The sequence below is a fragment of the Pangasianodon hypophthalmus genome, chromosome 1 (assembly GCF_027358585.1).
Source record: "Pangasianodon hypophthalmus isolate fPanHyp1 chromosome 1, fPanHyp1.pri, whole genome shotgun sequence".
In the NCBI taxonomy this organism is placed as follows: Eukaryota; Metazoa; Chordata; class Actinopteri; order Siluriformes; family Pangasiidae; genus Pangasianodon; species Pangasianodon hypophthalmus.
In genome coordinates this window covers 21,091,508-21,112,611 of record NC_069710.1, presented here as the reverse complement: position 1 = coordinate 21,112,611, position 21,104 = coordinate 21,091,508, and the positions used below count along the sequence as shown (strand labels likewise).

General features: G+C 38.6%; 1 protein-coding gene across 1 annotated transcript; it reads left to right on the top strand.

The window, feature by feature from the left end:
* Nucleotides 1–12,887: 12,887 nt before the first annotated feature.
* LOC113542553 (polyadenylate-binding protein 4) lies at nucleotides 12,888–20,691 on the top strand. The gene is made up of 12 exons (XM_053227106.1): nucleotides 12,888–13,074; nucleotides 13,973–14,166; nucleotides 14,275–14,390; nucleotides 14,859–15,003; nucleotides 15,096–15,191; nucleotides 15,315–15,569; nucleotides 15,813–15,903; nucleotides 16,402–18,062; nucleotides 18,335–18,419; nucleotides 18,705–18,838; nucleotides 19,157–19,207; nucleotides 20,601–20,691. The coding sequence occupies exons 1-12, from the start codon at nucleotides 12,888–12,890 to the stop codon at nucleotides 20,658–20,660; spliced, it is 3,075 nt and encodes a 1,024-aa protein (XP_053083081.1). The 3' UTR covers nucleotides 20,661–20,691.
* The last annotated feature ends 413 nt before the right edge of the window (nucleotides 20,692–21,104 follow it).

Here is a 21,104-nt window from a genome sequence, read left to right as displayed (position 1 = left end):
TCATTTAAACTTAGAATGATAAATGCAACAAGAATGAACACACATTTATTGTATTTTCAGTTTTCAAGTCAGAGGAAGTATTCATCACACAGTGCTTCGACAGGCGACAGTTTTCCAGAACAGACCAATGGCTTTGAGAGGAGAGTGTGGACTTTGAGATCCTGTCAGCGGAACAATTCAAGAATTTTCTAAGCAGATGAAAGCTATTTATATAAGTACATTTTCTAGCCTTTTCAGCCTTTTCTAGTGAGTAATTTGCTACCAACCATCTAGCTAATTTCCTTTTAAATGTGCTTTCATCATGGTAATTATAGTTTAAAATAATGGCATACCACTGTACAGTTTTCCTGCATAAGGGAAAAAAAAACAGGGGAGTAATACGTTCTCTGAGACGACACAGAATGCTTTGTGTTTCAGCAAAAAAGGAAACTTTGTGACCCCTCTTCTGTGGCTTTTATCTGTGGCTTTTATGCGGGTTTTTTGAGTAACGAGGCTAACATAGTCCTAATTCTAAATATAATAAGCACCAAGCATCCGATAAGTGCTGATAGGCCATGACATATTGGAGTGAGAGAAGTATCGAGCTGCAGCACTTAGGTTGTAAGTCTCTGATATCCAGTAAGTCTTTTATCACAACTGATATTTTTTTGTTGTTCAATAGCCATAATTAGCTATAAAGCATAGCTATCCAAATGCTTACAGTAACACTGCAATGTAACTAGTGATAAGTAACATATATACTAGACAGGACTACGGTTGTCCATCAGTCAGCTAGAAACTGTAAAGTCGCTTCTGGGCTCAAAGACCTCAACGGTAGAGAATAAGGTAATAATAGGATAAAAATATATCTATGTAAAGTAGGCCACCTTACTAAAATAGTTCATATTGTTTGCTTACTTGTTTTGAAATCTAGCTCAAAGCATGAAATGTGCTTGTTTTTGACTCACAGCTAGACCCCCAGAACCTTCCTCCAAACTCACACCTCACCTGCCCCGACTGCCTGTCTCCATCCCCACTGTGTCTCCACCCAGTCCTTTTCCTGTTACACCCTCGCTTCTGTCATTATCTAGATAATGTTCTGTCATTATCACATCCCTCAGGCGCCGCTGTGAAGTCAAAACATGCCCCTTCATTCAACGGGTTGAAGGCGAGTATGGATATTGTGTATTGAAAGAGAATATGTAATAAGCCTCTACTGCATACTGTGTCTGAAATGCAGAGAGCATGTATTTTCCCCTTATAGGGTTTTAATTTACAGTCTGGTCTACTTTCAAATATTAGGTAATAATTCTTGTGAATAATGGTATTAATTAAACCATGATGGGATATAATCAGAAGTTACCGTAATTACATTGTAACAGAAACTTGAATGGCTTTATGGGACGACCACCCATAGCTGGCTAGCATTACTGGCTGGTTGGTTGGTAGGTTGCTTAGTTTCAGAAGTCTGGTATCTAGAAGACTCATAATTGAAACAAAATATAAGCTTGTAAAAACGTAATTGTCGTTTGTGTACAAAAAGAAAACCTTGATATTTTAAGAATCCATGATGTGATAATACTGATTATTGACTCAATGCTAGTTAGCATGATAGTTAACTGTATGGTTATTAAACCTATCCAAATACTTCATTAATTTGTTTGAAGTTGATGTTGAAAGGTAGACTACTTACTGGTGTGCTTCTCAGATCAAAATGGTCTATGATGCCTTGCCCTCGGTTGAGAACTAACACATTGTTGGGATTCATGGAGGCATGTGTAATGCAGGCTTCATGCAGGCTCTGTAGCCCAAGAAGTACTCCTCTTATCACCTTCCCAATGTCCTACAACCCACATCAGAATGAACCACTGCAATGAGCAAACTGTATATTACTAGAGAGAATATCAAATGGTACATAGTGCTACAAGTTAAAATATAGCCACAATCTAGGCACTTTTGTGATCTTTCTCCTTAAAGAGACATTATTTACATTCACGTCTATAACACTATTGTGGCTTACAATTTATTAACTTAATGAGATCAGTTAGGTTTAAGGTGGTTGAATAAATGCCTTCAGATCCCAGTTGACTTTTATTATTTGCCGATGTGATAATATATTAACAGAGCACTTACAGAGGAAGTCAGTGAATTAAGTTTCTGCAAAGCTTTAAAACTCCTGTTCGAGCAGTAGGGCATCACGATGTAGGTCAGAGGATCAGACTGAACCACACATTCTGCACAGTTAGACTTTTAAAATCTACATAAAACTTCAAATCATCCTTTAAATTCCAACTGAGCCTACCATGTAATTGTGTTGTGTTGTCTGAGATGTGTGTGTTGAATGTATCATGCTGTGATCAAACACCAAGAAAAATGTACATGTATACAGTGAATAAAATGATTCTGATTCTTTATCTGTGATACATAGTCTTGTATAGTTAAATGTACTCTTTCAACAGTGACTTACAATTGAACTATTGAAGGTTTAGGGCCTTGCTTAACAACAACAGCTTGATAGTGGCAGCTTGGCAGTACCAACCTTCCGATCATTAGCCCAGAGCCTTAACTGCTGAGTCACGACCACAGAGTCACACTTTACACTTGCTACCACAGGCTGCCTGTCACAATGCCTGTATCATGTTCAGATCTGACAGTAAAACCTCTGGATCTTAAAGTGTCACTTGGTCATCTGGCAACAGCAGGGGAGTTGAAGCCAGGAACACAAAACAAAAACTGTGCTGTAAGAAGAGAGCACCTTGCTGAAGAACAGACCCAGCAGAGGCATGACAGAGGCTTTGTGACACTGCACAGCCTACTTAATTATCTACTTAGTAAGTAGTTTGTACTACTTAAAATATATTAATATTCTTAGCAGTACAAACACTGGTTTCTAAATGATTGGCTTCCCCACAATTAATAATTAGTGACACCTCCTCTGGACAGAATAGCAGCACAAAGCTTCCTTCTGTAAAGTAAACAAAAATGGAGAACATTCCACCATCCTACATTCATTTAAAGCATTTTTTTTTTTTACATTATCAGTTTTGTGCAGCTGGACTGGCCTCTTCAGTTCAGACCTCAAGTTTCCAATAGAGTTCAAATCCGTCTCCTGTATCAGCTTTGTGTCCTGCAACCATTTAGTGTGTTGATTTGTATTTGTATTTAGGGTCATTAGTTTAAAAAGGTATCTACAACCGTATCTCAATCCCCTGGCAGAATTCATGATGCCATCACGCTCCAGCTACAAAGCACTAATGATCCATCTCCATATATTACAGCATATCCAACATGGTCATTGGTGTGTGCTTCCAATATGTTTGATTTTGCTCTCATCTGACCACAACACACAACACCAACTGTAGTTCCACTCACCAGGTAACTGCTGATGTCTGCCTTAGGACACCGATGCAGAAGCTCGGGAAAATTTCCTTTTACCAACTCACAGCAATGACACAGCATTTATCTTCATACACCATTTCAACCATACCTAAGTAGAATTTTCCCTGATAACCAATAGCAGATTATCCAGTTATGAAAAAACCCAAAACTCAAGCTTACATATTGCTCTTTCGCATGTACAATTTCCTGAAAGAGGACAGACTTTGTCTCAGCAACTGCTTCCTTTTTCCTTAGAATCTCAGGCAGATCCAGCTCATCAGACTGGGAAAAGTCCATCTGATCAGTTATATTAATAGGATTGATATACTGTAGTTCTACTTTTCAATACTGCCGCAATAAAGTACCACTGTTTCTGCACTGCCGAGACATAGCAAAACTGAAAAATTTACATAAAAATATATGACACTTAAACAACTAAAACCCTAATGTAATATAAACTATAGGTCTTGAATAGGTCTAAAAATTGGCTAAACACACTTAAACTAGTGAATGTAGATACCTCTTCCAGGCATCCCAGCTCTACCAGTTTCTAACGCAATAGTGAATGCAGGCTCATGATGCATTTCTTTATGTATAAGAGCTCATCTGCTTTAGGTGTGTTGTTCTGCCACCGCAGCGTGTTCTCCTTAAGCTGGTACACACATTGAAAAAAGTGTAAGCTACACACCGTCTCTTAACTATTCATAGGAAACAGATCTTTAACTATCATTCATAATAAATTAACAGTATTCATTTTGGTGTTCTCTTCTTTCCTTTTTGTTATCTTCATGAACTCTCTGTGGCCTCAAAGTAGACGCTGCTCTTTTTGTAAATGCTGCATAACGATACTTCATCCAGTAGACATTATTTTCATGTCCTCAACATTTTTCCCTTTAGAAATGCAATGTACAATACATGTCAAGCAGACTTAAGGAAGATTAGTAGTGCTTCTTTAATAAACACTGATAGCAGCAAAGAAATGATTCAAATGCTTGCTTCTAGGGGCACTGTGGCTAAGTGGCTAGTACTGCTGCCTCGCACCTCTGGGGGTGGTGGTTTGAATCCTGCCTCTTATGTGTGTGGAGTCTGCATGTTCTCCCTGGACTTCGGGGGTTTCCTCCCCCAGTCTAAATACATGCGTTGTAGGCTGATTATGGACAATTTGGAAATGCCAGTGTGTGTGGATTTTGTGTGTCCATAGTGTGTGTGCCCCGAGCTCCCTGGGATAGGATCCAGACAATCCTGCATAGGATAAGCGGTACAGAAAATGGATGGATAATTGCTCAACAAGAAAGATCTGAGAGGTGCATGAGAGGAAATTAAGAGACTCTCACACTCACAAAGAATTTAATGTCCAGTCCTTATACACCTCAGACTCAGCTTGCTTCAGAAGCCCATCCACAACTGCCTCAAGGGTCACAGCAGGGTCAAGCAGAAAAACTAAAGACAAATTATTAAAGTAATCTCTTACAGGTTACATACAGAAGAAAAACAATACCTTTAGAATTATACTTTTATACTATGTTTAACCTTTTATGTATGTGTAATACACACCATTGCTATGTTCATTACTTGATAACTAATCCATAACTCAGAGTAACATAGTTTTAATTAGGTTTTGCTCTGTACCTTGCTGGTGCTGGCTGCCCAGTCACTCAGAGCACAGAGGGCCTTATCTGTCGCCTGTCGCACATTTCTGAAGATCTGAAGTGCACTTGATTTTTCCACTCACGGAATTGCTCTAAAGACTGAGCCTGGACATCATCTGTTGAGACTGAACCAAATACAGCCATCAGTGATCCTGGTGAACAGTTAGGATACAAGTGACGCACACACACATTATTACACTGTTGAATTAGGACATCTATTTAACTGTAGTCATTTAAATTAGATTTAAAAAAAAGTGTGGCTTAATTATTAACTAGATATACAGTGCCTGATGGTCATTCTGGTTGAGCTCCAGAGATCTTGTGTGGAGATGGGAGAAACTTGCAGAAGGTCTACCATCACTGCAACACTCCACTGATCTGGGCTTTATGGCAGAGAGGCCAGACAGAAGCGTCTCCTCAGTGCACATGAAAGCCCACTTGGAATTTGCAAAAAAATTCAAATTTCATGCTTTCATCTGCATGCACTGAAGAGAGGCTTCCATCTGGCTACTCTGCCACTGGGTTCTTGGTCACTTCTCTTACCAAGGCCCTTCTCCCAATTGCTCGGTTTGGCTAGGCGGCCAGCTCTAGGAAGAGTCCAGGTTGTTCCAAACTTCTTCCCTTTAAGAATTTTGAATGCCACTGTGCTCTTGGGAATCTTCAGTGCAGCAGAAATTTTTTGTAGCCTTCCCCTAGACCTGTACCTTAATACAATCCTGTCTATGAGCTCTGCAAGTAGTTCCTTTGACCTCATGGCTTGGTTTTTGCTCTGATTGCATTTTCAGCTGTTAGACCTTTATATAGACAGGTATGTGTCTTTCCAAATCATGTCCAATCAGTTGAATTTGCCACAGGTGGACTCCAGTCAAAGTGTAGAAACACCTCAAAGATGATCCAGAGAAATGGGATGCTAAATTTCATTGTCATAGCAAAGGGTCTGAATACATATGTCAACGTGTCAATTCTTTTTAATAAATTTGCAAAGTTATCACAAATCTGGTTTTTGATTTGTCATTATGGGGTATGGAGTGTAGATTGATGTGAAAAAAATAATAATTCAAAGCATTTTAGCATAAGGCTGCAACATAAAATGTGAAAAAATGAAGGGGTCTGAATACTTTCTGAATGCACTGTATATCAGCTTATTTCCACCTACACACCTTCTGGGTGTTCAAGCCTTCCCTAATTGCAGACTGCTGAACACTAGAAGGAAGTCATCAAGGCACTTAGAACACTGTGAGCCTGATGCCTGCTGTTCACCAGGTACTTCAACTCCCCCTTCTGACAGAACATGCAATATACATGTGCTAACACGCACAAACATACAGCGCCCCCTAGAAATACTTATCCTTCAGGAAAATGAGCAAAAATTACTATATAAAAAGAGTAATTCATGAAATATGTGATATATTGAGCTCTAACACACAGGGACAGTATCATTTTATTTAGTTTAGTTAACTGATTTCAAAATGATGGATCCTTATAATTAACAGCAACAATTTAAATCACAAAATTAATATTTTGTGCCACCTGCCATGGAAAGAATAACAGCAGTGAGTCTTTTTTTGCAATGTCTAACAAGGTTGGAGAGACTTGCAGAGGTGCTCAGTCAACTCCTCCTTTACACTTTAAGCTCCTTTATATTATTAGGTTTGTGCACATGGAATTCCGTCCACAGATTTTCACTAGGATTCAAATTCAGGGACTGAGATGATTTTGTGTGTCTTTGGCCTTTGCATTATTGCGTTGGAAGCACATTTGGCTCAACAACCATCTGTCCTTTGTGTTCAAAGTTCTTTGTTTTTTTCCCTACAGTAATGGATGATAAAGGTGTTTTACATGTGTGTGCCCTCATATTAGAGCTCCTAATAGCAAATAAAACATAATATAAGGTTTTCAAGAATGACAGTTTGCATTTAAAAAAAAATATTCTCTAGGGGTGTCAATAAATTTGAAAAATAATATTATTTTAAAAGGTTGTCCTAAGAATGAATTTTATTACAAGTGGAAATTTTGAATTATTGTGTGCAATGTTTGTTATAATAACTGGGAAATATTTCCTGTGTTCTGGAGGGCACTGTATGTTTTCACATTATTTCCATTTTTCACTAAAGCACACAAAAGACCAGAAAACTTACAAAATTAAAGCCTACAAAATTACAAAATTAAAAATTACAAACTTATAAAAAACATTGCAGCATTTTTACAACACAAGCCTATTGGCCTTTTTCACAGTTTTACCAAGTGTTAAAGGTTCTTTCAAGCATTTTTCACAATTTAACAAATTAAACAAATATTATAAGATAAAAATGAGGTACATAACCACATTCATCTTAAATTATGAAAAAATGAAACATAAATAAATAAATAAGTAAATAAATAAATAAAACCCTGCAATAAAGAGCTACAAGATTTGCTGGGAATCAAATGATAAATGTGACAAAGCACTCACACTTTGACACTCTTTAAGCATCTTTAAGGCCTGTCTGTAATCTTGCCATGTCATCTCAAGCGTTTCTGATGTTAGTGGCATAACAATTCTGTTGTTGACCACCACTGGTATAGATGCAGAAAGACATTCCTCTGCAGTAGTGCACTGATTACTTTCTCTGAAAATGACAAACACTCACACAGTACTTTATTAGGAACACTATACTAATACTGAGTATAGGCCTCCCTCTGCTCTCAGAACAGCCTCAATCCTTCGTGGCATGGATTACACAAGATGTTGGAAACATTCCATTGAGATTCTGGTCCATGTTGACATGATTGCATCACGCAATTCCTGCAGATTTTTTAGGTGAACTTTCATCCTGAGAATCTCCCTTTCTACCACATCCCAAGGGTGTTCCATTGGATCCGGTGACTGGGAAGATTACTTTCCGGCCACTGAAGAACATTAAACTCATTGTCATGTTCATGAAACCAGTTTGAGACGACTTTTGCTTTCTAACATGGTGCATTATCATGCTGGAAGTAGCCATTAGAAGATGGGTAAATTGTGGCCATGAAGGGATGCACATGATCAGCAACAATACTCAAATAGGCTGTGGCATTTGAGCCATGAAAGTCTGATGGCCTGGGGGAAGAAACTATTACACAGTATGGTCATGAGATCCTGAATGCTTTGGCACCTTTTGCCAGATGGCAGGAGGTTGAAGCGTTTGTGTGAGGAATATGTGGGGTCATCCACAGTGCTGGTGGCTTTGCAGATGCAGCATGTGGTGTAAATGTCTGTGATGGACAGAAAAGAGACCCCAATTATCTTCTGTCCTCACTGTCCTCTGCAGGGTCTTTCGATCTGAAATGGTGCAATTTCCAAACCAGGCAGTGATGCAGCTGCATATGATGCTCTCAATAGCCCCTCCGTACAATGTGGTGAGGATGGGGGGGGGTGGGAGATGGGCTTTTCTCAGGCTTTGCAGAAAGTAGAGACGCTGCTGGGCTTTCTTGGCTATGGAGCTGGTGTTGAGGGACGAGGTGAGGTTCTCTGCCAGGGGAACACCAAGGAATTTGGTGCTCTTGACAATCTCCATGGAGGAGCTGTTGATGTTCAGCGGAGAGTGGTTGCTCTGTGCTCTCCTAAAGTCAACTCTTTTGTTTTGTGTTGTCTTGTGATGTGATTTGGTGTAAAGGTGTTCCTAATAAAGTGTTCAGTGAGTGTATATTCCTATGGACGATCCACCACTGCTGCATCTTTACGCATTTTATGAAGGAGCTCAGCATTTTAAATCAGTTATCATTCAATAATGGACCTTTTCACACTTCACAGTGTGTTACTGATACAGCTAGAGAACTGGTGAATAGGTGCTAGTTCTGAAAAAAAAAAAAGTGGGCCTAAATGGGAAAAGGTTTGAATACATCTGTCCTATATGTTTGGTGTATTTGAATTAATTTCATGTAAACAATGTATGAAAATGATATTTTATTACTTGTATAGCAGTTCATCCAAGCAAATATGAAGTAACCTGAATCTTAGCTTGTTTGTGTGTGTGTGTGTGTGTGTGTGTGTGTGTGTGAGAGAGAGAGAGAGAGCGAGAGAGCGAGAGAGAGCGAGAGAGAGAGTGAGAGAGAGATGAGTCAGACATGGCAGAGTTGCTGCAATCTGCTCTATCAAGCCCTAGTAAAGTTTCCAAATCCCACAGCAGGGATTTGATCCATGCAAGATGGTGAATGAGAGCCAAACATCTGCTATTCTCTGGTGTTTTGGTTTATGGGTAATTGGTACGCCAACCAAATTATATTTCACTGTAAATCAAATACAGTCGTGATAGCCCAACCCAAGCAAAACATCATGAGTAAGAAATGTTTATTAATGCTTTTGATTTTCTAAGTTGGTCATCGGTGGAGGAGCTAAAAGAAGCTAACATGAATCATCTTTTGTCAATGATATGGCCTACTGTTTATGGCTGAAAAGTAAACAGGATAAGTTACTTACTTACAATTTACTGAAGACAGTTAGTTACTTACAGCATATGGTGGTCTATTTGGGCTCTTCACTTTTTTTTGGTTTATACTTCTTTCATCGACATGTTAGTCTACTTTCACTTTGGCTAATGGTTTCCTACATTACCCACAATGCCATTCAACTCCCTGACGATAGTGCTACTAGTGGGATTTAGCCCTCGTTTAAGGAAATACATCAACATGTAGAATCAAATCATAGTTTTCAAGCTAGTTCAGTAACCTTTTCATAAAAGCACAGATGTAAATACACTAAGACTGTACAATAAGGTTTTACTGATGTATCCTACATTATATAACTACACAGATTTTTTGTATGAAATTTTACTTGCCTATTTCATCCTTGATCCTACTTCCTACATCCTTGATCCTACTTGATCCTACTTCATCCAATAATCTAATTATAACATCCATAACTCATTAAGGAAATATTAGTGGTTGTTTATGCTAAGCTAATTGAAATTTTTTTCATGGCTTCTAATGATGTACATGGCTACGTGAGAAGAATGACTTATTTCTCATCTCATGGTGATTTACAGACATGCTGGCCAGTCAGGTTGTTATGGTGCGTTCATGTCTAAATTTATTAGAGGTATAATTTAGCAGTGTTATGTCCGTTGGTATGGTGAAAGTATTACAATCTATGATACTAACATGAGAACATTATGACCTGTTTTATAGGCCGCTGAAATGTCTAACACCATAAAAAGGCTATCAAGTCAAAGCCATGGTAAGTATTTTTACTTGTCTAATGTTAACATGGGTGAATTATTTCTTTAACCTGAGACTTAAATGATTTGTTTTACACGCATTCTGTGATGTCTGAGACGAAGCTAGGTTGAATAGGTGTCATTTGGCACAGTTTATTTACACTATCTATTGCTATTCAGATATCTTGTAGGAATCCTACAAATAGGGTAGTGGCAGAATGTAAACGAAATGTCCTAATGGACAGAAAAAATATGTATATACTTATAGACAATTTGGTTAATTTGCTCTCTTATCTGTAGAAAAACACCTATGTTTGAACAGGGAGCTTATATGGAGTTCATGTCTTATTAAGTATCACGTAGTAATGTTGCATTAAACTGCTGAAAAAGAAAACTTTGAATGGCCTCTTTGAATAGCATTAGACAATGTCTTGATACAGTATATCTGCCCTTTACAGGCAAACGACTCAAATGGTCTATACTAACCAAGTCCTCAGGTGCATTAGAAGAGCCGAATTAGCCCATTTGTAATTCTATCGATTAGTGAATATGGCTTATATGAGTTTATCTTGGATCTGAGTACAAAGCAATGTACAAAGAATGGAGCCCAGGTTTGCTTATTCTCATAGCAGTACTTTATGTATGACAGTATATGTAATAATAAGAGACCATTTTAGGACATTAGGTGAATTAACTATGTAGGGCAGGTATGTCTCAGATTCTGCCTTGGCCACATCAGTAATTTGGAGGGCCATAAAACAAAGCTATTATTTTTTTCTAGGAAAAGGAAGAGCTAATAGGTGATGATATTTATTATATTGATTAAAGTTTTTTTCAGTAAATATTAGTTGCATAGACCAGTCGATTAGACTGATACATTAAATAATCAGTGCTATGGGGAATAGAAGTGGTGGAAAAAACAGCGAGGCAGATGGTAATAAAAGCAGTCTAAATGTAATATTTCAGACTAGATTAAAAAAAATTCTGCTGCACATTGTGAAAGATGTGCTATTTTATGCTTTAAGGGAATGTTTTCGCTTTGCTGTCACTTTGAATGAAGTGTACTGCACTCTTTAGATTTTGCTTTAAATATGGAAAAGACAACTATGCGTAAGTCGTACAAACCCTTATATAAGCTATATATATAGGTTTAATGACACCTTTGTGTGATTAATGAAGAATAACAATAAGCCTGGGAACTACCGAAAAAAAAAATCACACACAACAGTAACAGTAAAACCAGTATGAAGTCTGTAAATATTTCGCCTGTAAAAGTGAATTTCAATCTTGACCTGGATAAATAAGTACTGCATGACTGCTGACTGTTCGACTGAAAATAGCATTAATGAACTGTACATTTTTCCATCATTGTTGTATGCCACCAAATAATTAACACTAAACATTGAATGGCCATTTGACTGAAAACAAAAGGGTGGTCTCAGTCTTTTGCACAGTGCTGTAGATGCAAAAAGCATTCACAGGGCACTGTAAATACACTCTTCTGGACTCCTCCGAATCAACTGAGGAGGATAGAAGGACAGCCGCTCAAACACCAGTGAACTAGTTCACTACATTAGGGTACAACTTTATGTTACTTGCATTAGAGTGCACAGACAAGACATGGAGATCACCCACAATGCTCGGCTGATGCTAAAGCAAGGAGAAGTGCTGTTTTGTATGAGAGAACTGATGTCCATTGAATCCAGGGGGTCAAACAGGGAACCACATAGTGCCAGGGGTAAATCCAATGAGGAGGCGATCGGCTTAGCAGTAAGCTTCAGATCATACACACACTTCATAATGCATGAGGAGCGCTTCTATATTATTATTATTGTTATTATTATTATTATTTAAGAATTGTCTCTGTGTGATTTTGTCACAGTGGTGTAGTGGACCGAAAATGTTTTTTTTGGTTTATACTTGATTAAAAGCATACAAAAATATCCACACACTAATATTTTAAGTAAGTGGAATTCTAATTTTTTTGAATTCCATTAAATCTGGAGTGTGAGGGTTTATTTATTTGTTTATTTATTTATTTATGTATTGAATTTACTAAGTTATTTGGGACTGCACCTAGCTGTTCAACCTCAACAAGCCTCAGTCATTTTGGCAGCGTTGAACATTTGGGACACAAATTCCAGAATGCAGTGACGCAATAATGACACTGCATCACATCACCTGCCTTTATTGTGTCACAAGCGAGTGCCAATTATTTGCACATGCTTTAGGAAAAACTCATCATTTGGAAATTTGATCAACGATCAGCGTTTCAGTGGCAAGTATCCTTGCAATAATGTATTGATTTCTAATATATATATATATATATTTTTTTAAACTGCTAGCCTATTACACAAACTAATCATGTGACTGCTCATTGTAAAATGACAAGTTTATTATCATACTGCTAGGCTTAAGTGCTATAGGCCTATGCTTTTCTTACATTCCAGATTTGCAGGGGCAAAAGTAATTGTTAGTTTACATTTTACTTAAATTTGTCAGGTTGAAATAGTAGGTTTCAGTAGCTTTTTTAGAGCATGATGATGTCTTAATACCAGAAGCGTTAACCATCCAAAGAAACCTTGAGGAACTCTTTTGGAAAGAATGTAGGCTACTCATGTTGGACGAAATATTCAGTCTGCAGTTCAGTGGGGTTTATTGCTTTTGTCTGTCACTGAAAGTTGATTTTTTTTAGTTTCTAGGTGAAATGAACAGTGCTAGTTTGCAAATGGCGTCACTCTATGTTGGCGATCTTCACCCTGATGTGACCGAGTCCATGCTTCTGGAGAAATTCAGCTCTGTCGGGCGAGTTCTCTCCATGCGCCTCTGCAAGAAAAAGAGGACTGGCACATCACACCAGTATGCTTTTATCAACTTTCAGCAGCGGGCCAGTGGTAATACACACATATCTAACACACCTTAACAGTATTCCCTACACTACTTCATATACTCGAGTATTGTCTGAACACATGAGACTAAGTAAAAATCACTACATATTAAGAAGTTGGCCTAGTAACATTCTATAATTTCTGACAGAAATACCAACAATAACAGAGTTTAGAAAATCTTCAGTATTTTCAAAATCCTAAAAATGATTTAATTATAAACATATGTAACTGATTTGAAGTAAAGCCTATTTTTATATCCATAATAAATATGAATATATTAGTCATGACCATTTTATAAACTTAAAAAAATAGCCCAAGCATGTGTCATTTTTTTTCTAAACTGTCCCAATTTAACTGAATTCATCCTACATTTCTTTGCAAAACTGGCACAGCATTAAGTGAAATTAATTTGTAATTAAGGACATTTCAAGGTTTCTTTGATATCTAATATAATACTACTGTGTTGTGTCCTCATTTTAAAAGTGGTCTGTCTAATGCATTTCCACACAATTGAAATTATAGAAGAAGTGAAGCTATAAGCTGATGTGAATACTCAGTCAGTAAAGACAAAATAAATTTCCCTCATGGCATCAGGTGTTTCTAACACTTTCCCAGCAGCAATTTCTATGTCATGTAGGGGGTCTGTCACTGTCTACTGAGATTTGAAGGAAAAATCATAGCATGTGTGGTCTCATGAACATTTATGGTATTAAAGTGACTAGAGAACAATAATACAAGTTTATAATTGGTACATTATTGTATATAACCAGCAAGTGTACTTCATTATTATAGCTGAATAAGGTCAAGTGCACAGAATACTGAAGTGTATGGTGTATACTACACTCTTGTAATAGACCTCTGTAACTTTGATGTTAATAAGGTGTAATTGACTTTGTTCCCTCAGCTGAGCGTGCTTTGGAGCTGCTCAATTTTGACATTCTTTTGGGTCAGCCCATGCGCATCATGTGGTCCCAGAGGGACTCATCTCTAAGAAAAAACAACATGGGAAATATCTTTATCAAGAACCTGGAAAAGTCCATCGATAGCATGGCCCTTTACAACACCTTCTCCACCTTTGGCAACATCCTGTCATGCAAGGTTTGAGCTCTGTGCTATGTGGATCTGAATAACTTCCTTAAACTAAAGCCTTCAGTTAGGTCTCTTTGACATAAGTTCTGTGTGTTGATGGATGTACCTCTCCTGAAGGTGGAGTGCGATGAAAATGGGTCCAGAGGATTCGGATATGTGCACTTTGAGAGTGCCGAGGCTGCCGAGACTGCCATCAAGAGGCTGAATGGCATGCTGTTCAATGGCCGCAAAGTGTAAGTCATGTGGAAATCACTACAATGTACCAACCTCATCAGATTTCTTATAATGAAATCTAATTAATGGTTATTGAAATCTTTATATGGTTGATACAGAACCTCTGCATCAACCATATAAAGATTTCAATAACCTTTGAGGGTATTTCAGGTTATACATCACACATCTTAATACAGGAAAATTCTTAAATGTGCTAAAGATACATTTAAAGCCAACAATTTTTGTCTCATTAAAATGTTAATAATAATAATAATAATAGTAATAATAATAATATAGTGCTGTTTTAACATGAGACAGTGTGATGTAGTGTGATTCAGCATTGTGGAAAGAGTTAGAACTTAACAAAAAAAAAAATGCACCTCGTTTAACAGAACTGACAGGCTCAAAGGTCACTAAATTAGGTATAAAGACTCTAACATTCGTGTCCTGATAAAGGCTTTAACAGCAGTGTCTCGATTGTGTTATAGGTTTATCACACACTTCAAGTCCCGCCAGGAGCGCAAGGCTGTAAACAAGACGACTGCGAAGGATGTCAACAGCAAGCATGAGCATGTGATCCAAGCTCAGACGAAGGAAGAGGGACATCTCAATCTCAAACACAAGGTCGAGCAGGTACATATGCACATACATATACATATATATACATATATATATAAACACACACAGAGAGAGGGTAGATGTTGACTTTGTTCCCTGTTCTGTAGCGTGTGAACCTGTGTGTGAAGAATCTGGACGTCACTGTGGATGACGAGCGTCTGCGTAAAGAGTTCTCACCTTTTGGAACCATCATCAACTCGAAGGTCACTCACAACTAATAATCCCCAAAATGATTTCATTTCCTAATAACCTGTGTCCACAGTTTTTCCTCATGATAAGCCACATTAGCAGTTTATCCTAATGAGTCTCCTCACTGTCTTCTACAGGTGATAAGGTCCAATGGCTGCTCTAAAGGGTTTGGGTTTGTGTGCTTCTCATCTCCGGAGGAAGCCACAAAGGCCATGAGAGAGATGCATGGAAGGGTGCTGGTCAGAAATCTGCTGCACATCACTCTGCTTCAGCGCAAAGAGAAGAGACAGGCTTCCCTCTCCAGTCAGAGGACGCAGGCTTTCCAAAACCCTGTACTGAACCACCACCAAACTGCACCACCTTCTGGCAATGTCATGCATGCTATTCCTGAGGTACACCCTAAAATTATTATAAAGCCTTTAGTTTCAGTATCAGCTCCAAATACAGACCCAGTATTCTTCTCTTTATAAACGTATTATAAAGCCTTTAGTTTAAGTATCATCAGCTTCCAACTACAGACCCAATATTCTTCTACCACAAAAGGCAATTGGTAGCTCGATAGTGTAGCTAACTGGCACCTTCTTTGAATCTGATCCTGGAGAAAGAAGGTTAAAAAAATATACTGTGTGTTACAGGCTCAGAACCCCACTGCCAATAACATAAGCATCCAGCAGGTCAAACCTTGCCCAAGTACAAACAGGGCTAAGCAGAACGTCCAGCTGCAGTGTGAGTCACAGCTATTTGTTTGTATATCAGTGTTGCTTATGTTACACAGTGTGTGCTCCAAACTCTCCATGGCTGCTTCACAAGCTACATCCTACTCTACTAATGATGTGTTAGCTTGCTAGATTAGGGTTTAGCCTATGACTGAACCCTGCCTGTGGCTACAACCCAAACTGCTAGTATACAAAAAATGTGTCAAAACAGATTTGCTAAATTCCTTTTAGCAATTATCATTAGCCTGCTACTTGCCTGACCATTTCCTGTGGCTGTGTTACAAATGGCATTCTACTCCTACGCTATGGTGCAATATTATTTAGAATAATGGAATGTATGGAATGGAATTTTGTAGCAATTATAAACTCTAGCGAGCTAGCTAACATTTAAGTAGTTTTCACCACAAATGTACTATTTGACCTACTATTTAGCACAATGCAATGTGGTTAAGGACACAGCCTGTGACTGTTTGTTTGACACTCTTTGGATCGCATTTTCTGTTTGTAGGTTTCCAGAACATGTCCGAAGTGACACATCTGCAGGCCATAGGTATAGGTGATAAAAAAAACAAAACTACAGTCACAGACACAGTTCCAGCTGCAGTTCTGACTGTAGTTCCGACTGTAATTTCAGTTCCTGCTGCACTTCCTACTGCAGTTAAAGCTGTACCACCTGCAGTTCCTGCTGCAGTTCCCACTGCAGTTAAAGCTGTACCACCTGCAGTTCCTGCTGCAGTTCCCACTGCAGTTAAAGCTATACCACCTGCAGTTCCTGCTGCAGTTCCCACTGCAGTTAAAGCTAAACCACCTGCAGTTCCTGCTGCAGTTCCCACTGCATTTAAAGCTATACCACCTGCAATTCCCACTGCAGTTAAAGCAGTACCGCCTGCAGTTCCTGCTGCAGTTCCCACTGCAGTTAAAGCTAAACCACCTGCAGTTCCTGCTGCAGTTCCTACTGCAGTTAAAGCTATAACACCTGCAGTTCCTGCTGCAGTTCCCACTGCAGTTAAAGCTATAACACCTGCAGTTCCCACTGCAGTTAAAGCTATACCACCTGCAGTTCCTGCTGCAGTTCTCACTGCAGTTAAAGCTATACCACCTGCAGTTCCTGCTGCAGTTCTCACTGCAGTTAAAGCTATACCACCTGCAGTTCCTGCTGCAGTTCTCACTGCAGTTAAAGCTATACCACCTGCAGTTCCTGCTGCAGTTCTCACTGCAGTTAAAGCTGTACCACCTGCAGTTCCTGCTGCAGTTCCCACTGCAGTTAAAGCTATACCACCTGCAGTTCCTGCTGCAGTTCCCACTGCATTTAAAGCTGTACCACCTGCAGTTCCTGCTGCAGTTCCCACTGCAGTTAAAGCTAAACCACCTGCAGTTCCTGCTGCAGTTCCCACTGCAGTTAAAGCTATAACACCTGCAGTTCCCACTGCAGTTAAAGCTGTACCACCTGCAGTTCCTGCTGCAGTTCCCACTGCATTTAATAAAGCAGTACTAGCTGAAGTTAAAAAAACCATGCTGGCTGCAGTACCAGCTGAAGTTAAAAAAGCTGTACCCACTGCAGTACCAGCTGAAGTTAAAAAAGCTGTACCCACTGCAGTACCAGCTGAAGTTAAAAAAGCTGTACCCACTGCGGTACCAGCTGAAGTTAAAAAAGCAGTACCCACTGCAGTACCAGCTGAGGTTAAAAAAGCAGTACCCACTGCAGTACCAGCTGAGGTTAAAAAAGCAGTACCCACTGCAGTACCAGCTGAGGTTAGAAAAGCAGTACCCACTGCAGTACCAACTGTGGTTAGAAAAGCAGTACCCACTGCAGTACCAACTGAAGTTAAAAAAGCAGTACCCCCTGCAGTACCAACTGAAGTTAAAAAAGCAGTACCCCCTGCAGTACCAACTGAAGTTAAAAAAGCAGTACCCACTGCAGTACCAACTGAAGTTAAAAAAGCAGTATCGGCTGCAGTACCAACTGAAGTTAAAAAAGCAGTACCCACTGCAGTACCAACTGTGGTTAAAAAAGCAGTACTTGCTGCAGTACCTCCTGCAGTACCATCTGAAGTTAAAAAAGCAGTACCCACTGCAGTACCAGCTACAACTCCAGTGCCTATGAGAGATGAGCAGCTGACCAAGAACACAATGGGAGGACAAGATACAAGGCAGTCTCAGGATACAGAGGTACCAGTGAAGCCAGAACACACACACACACACACACACACACACACACACACACCAACAACAACACAACATTCTGCTTGCTTAATATTGTAATATATTATATAACCATTAAGTATCGGCTCAGTGACGTAGTGAAAACTGTGATATTGGATCGTATTATTGTTACACAAATTCATCACACCATTCCAGTATACAATTATGTTAATGTTATTGTTTCATTAAATAATAATAATAATAATAATAATAATAATAATAATATTCTATGTTCCCAGACTGCTCTGCCTGCACCAAGTCAGAAGCCACTCACCATCTACATGTTGGAGTCAGCTGATGTGGATGAACAGATCAGGATGCTGCGTGAGTCTCACATTCATATGCAAACACACACACAAATACGGCTCAAATATACTTCTGCCCTGCACATTCCTTACTGCCTGGGAAGTGTTTCCTTAAATACAACAGTGTATACAGTAGATTCCTACCTGATTTCGACTCCTCTTGGCAGGAACCATTAACTTCACCCCTACATGAAGCGAAGATCAGAAAACTTTCTGCTGTGTACAGGAAACCAAACAAAACACAAAGCAGCATCTCTCCCTCTCACACAGGTCTTACTCTCTCTCTCTGTCTACCTCTCCGCAGATGAGCACATGTTACCACTGGTGGAGAAAATCCACCCGAATCGAGCTAAGGACATCACCTGGATGATAATACAAGGCGAGAACAACTATGACCTGCTGAATATGATTGGGGACCCCAAGCTTCTGCGCTTCCAGGTCCATACACACACAGAGGGTTACTCTTTTTTTTAGCAGTTATTTGAGAAAATGTTTTTGTAACATGTAGATTTTAGAAATATGCAAAGTGCTTGATTCATGCAGTTGACATGAATTAGCTTTGGCTGTGTGGAAACAAAACCTCAGCCACCAATTACTTATTTACAAATATTCACATTAATGTGAATTAATCACTTGCTTATTCAACCATCATGCATACCATTTATATGAAACACTCTACAATCAAAAGCACATCAATTTACAATTTACAATCATATACATAGATGTGCATGTGTGCGTGTGTGTGTGTTTGTGTAGGTCGAGCAGATTGCTGCTATGCTTCAGGCGAGGGAAGCTGGTCAGGACGTGGTGAGTACTCCATTACATGACACACCATAATACTTACATAAGTGCTACACAAGTGTAGTCTGCACTGATTATACACACTTTTCAATTTTTAGCAGTAGGGTTTCTAGGTAGAATGTTTGAGAAGAGATGATGGGTGTCCCTAAGGACAAGCTCACTTCTTCTTCTTGATTAAGGGTTCTTAATTCAGGGAACACTTGCTAGGGCAAAATGGACACCAAAAATCTCCTTGGTGTTGCTTCAGTGGAAATAAAGTCAACAATTTTACTAGCTGTTGTCTTGATGCTGGGGTTAAATTAGGATTTAGGAGATGGGGAGCTCCAATTCTTACAGTACAGTACAACAATATGGGAGTTGTACTGTTCAATTTCTTTGTTATTAAATAGAGTTGTCACAACGGATATCATGAAAGTGTGATCTAAAAACTAAAAGTTGTTGATATATCTGATTCTGTCCTATTTAATTGTTTATCTCAAACCCCTAGTAGGTACAGGCTCACTTTCCTCACTTCCTCACTTTCGTAACTACGTGCTATGGGTGTAACGCAATACCACTGTCTGTATCTGTTTAGTGCTCCTAAAGTAAACCTAAAGTGGGTGTGGTCTAAACACAGAAATGTGAACCCTGCCACTCTATCCTCAGAAACACTGGGGAGAAAACAGAGACAGAAATGCCAGCATGGTGTGTGAATTCTGGTTCTGACAGTTCTTCAGCCTCAGCTACATCACTCAAATTTTGGTCTCAACTAGAGGTGTACTTTGACCTTTTTTTTTTTTTTTTGTAGCTGCCCACTTTATTTTCTAACAAATTTACTTGGTCCTATTTTTAAAAATGTAAACAAATTAAGTAATTTAATTTAATTAATTTAAACACTAATTTAATCCAAGGATGAACGAATGCATGAACACTGTAGATGCAACCTGCAGTGCCTTACGTTCATATGAATATACTTGGTTTTTCTTTCTCATGCAAGCTTCATATCTGACTGCTCTCATACAACTCACATGACACCTCTAATCTCCACTCAAAACAGTGCACCTCCTGTTCTTATCTGTATTTGTATCTGTTTAGAATACATTATCTGGGCATTCAGAATATTACACACTCTGTCTGATGGTGTAAGTTTACACTCCATCACACGTGTCCAATATAAAGAGCTTACAGTGTCATCCTATGGCACACAATGTGTCTTGCTGCTCAATAGAACACATGAGGAATGATGATTTTTTTTTTTAAATGCCATAATTATTTAGACTAGTGCAGTGATAGTCAAATATTGTGATAATATCAAAAACTGTGATTAAAAAGGTTTGGCAATTATCATGATATTTAAAAGAAATATAATATGTAATATAATAATATAATAATCAGTACATGCCTACTTTTCTTCTTTCAGCGTTTTCCTCCACCCAAGAGCAAGAATAAGAAGAGGAGAAAGAAGAAGCAATTCCAATAAATTCAAATAAAAATCAATCACAAATCGCACCTTAATCCTGTGGAATTTTTAATTAGAAATTAAATAGGAATATAATAAATGTGTTAATTACTCACCAGTATTACACCTTTGTAATTAAATGAGAATAATAAGTGTGTTTATTTAATAATAGTAATAATTACATACGTAATTGTTAGCTTCAGACAATTTTTATGCTTTTTTATGAAAACTGATGTTAGTCCCAAAGGAATGCAATGGAATCCAAACTTATTTCTGGTATGGGAAGTAATTGGTAAATGGATGGGTTAGTAAGTGAAAGATGAAGATCAGAGGACCTGGCAGAATCTCCTGAGCATTTAGTACACCAGCTGTGGTCATGACTGCTGTAGATTCATCAGGAACAGGCAGTGCATCATACCACAGGCAACCTGAGCAACATATCACTCAAGCAATCAGTCTACTGTA

Excerpts from the sequence above, each read along its gene's own strand:
- LOC113542553 (XM_053227106.1), top strand. The coding sequence starts at position 12,888 with ATGAACAGTGCTAGTTTGCAAATGGCGTCACTCTATGTTGGCGATCTT. Across the intron at positions 14,167-14,274 it reads GCAACATCCTGTCATGCAAG|GTGGAGTGCGATGAAAATGG; the intron begins GTTTGAGCTCTG and ends CCTCTCCTGAAG. Across the intron at positions 19,208-20,600 it reads GGGAAGCTGGTCAGGACGTG|CGTTTTCCTCCACCCAAGAG; the intron begins GTGAGTACTCCA and ends TTCTTCTTTCAG.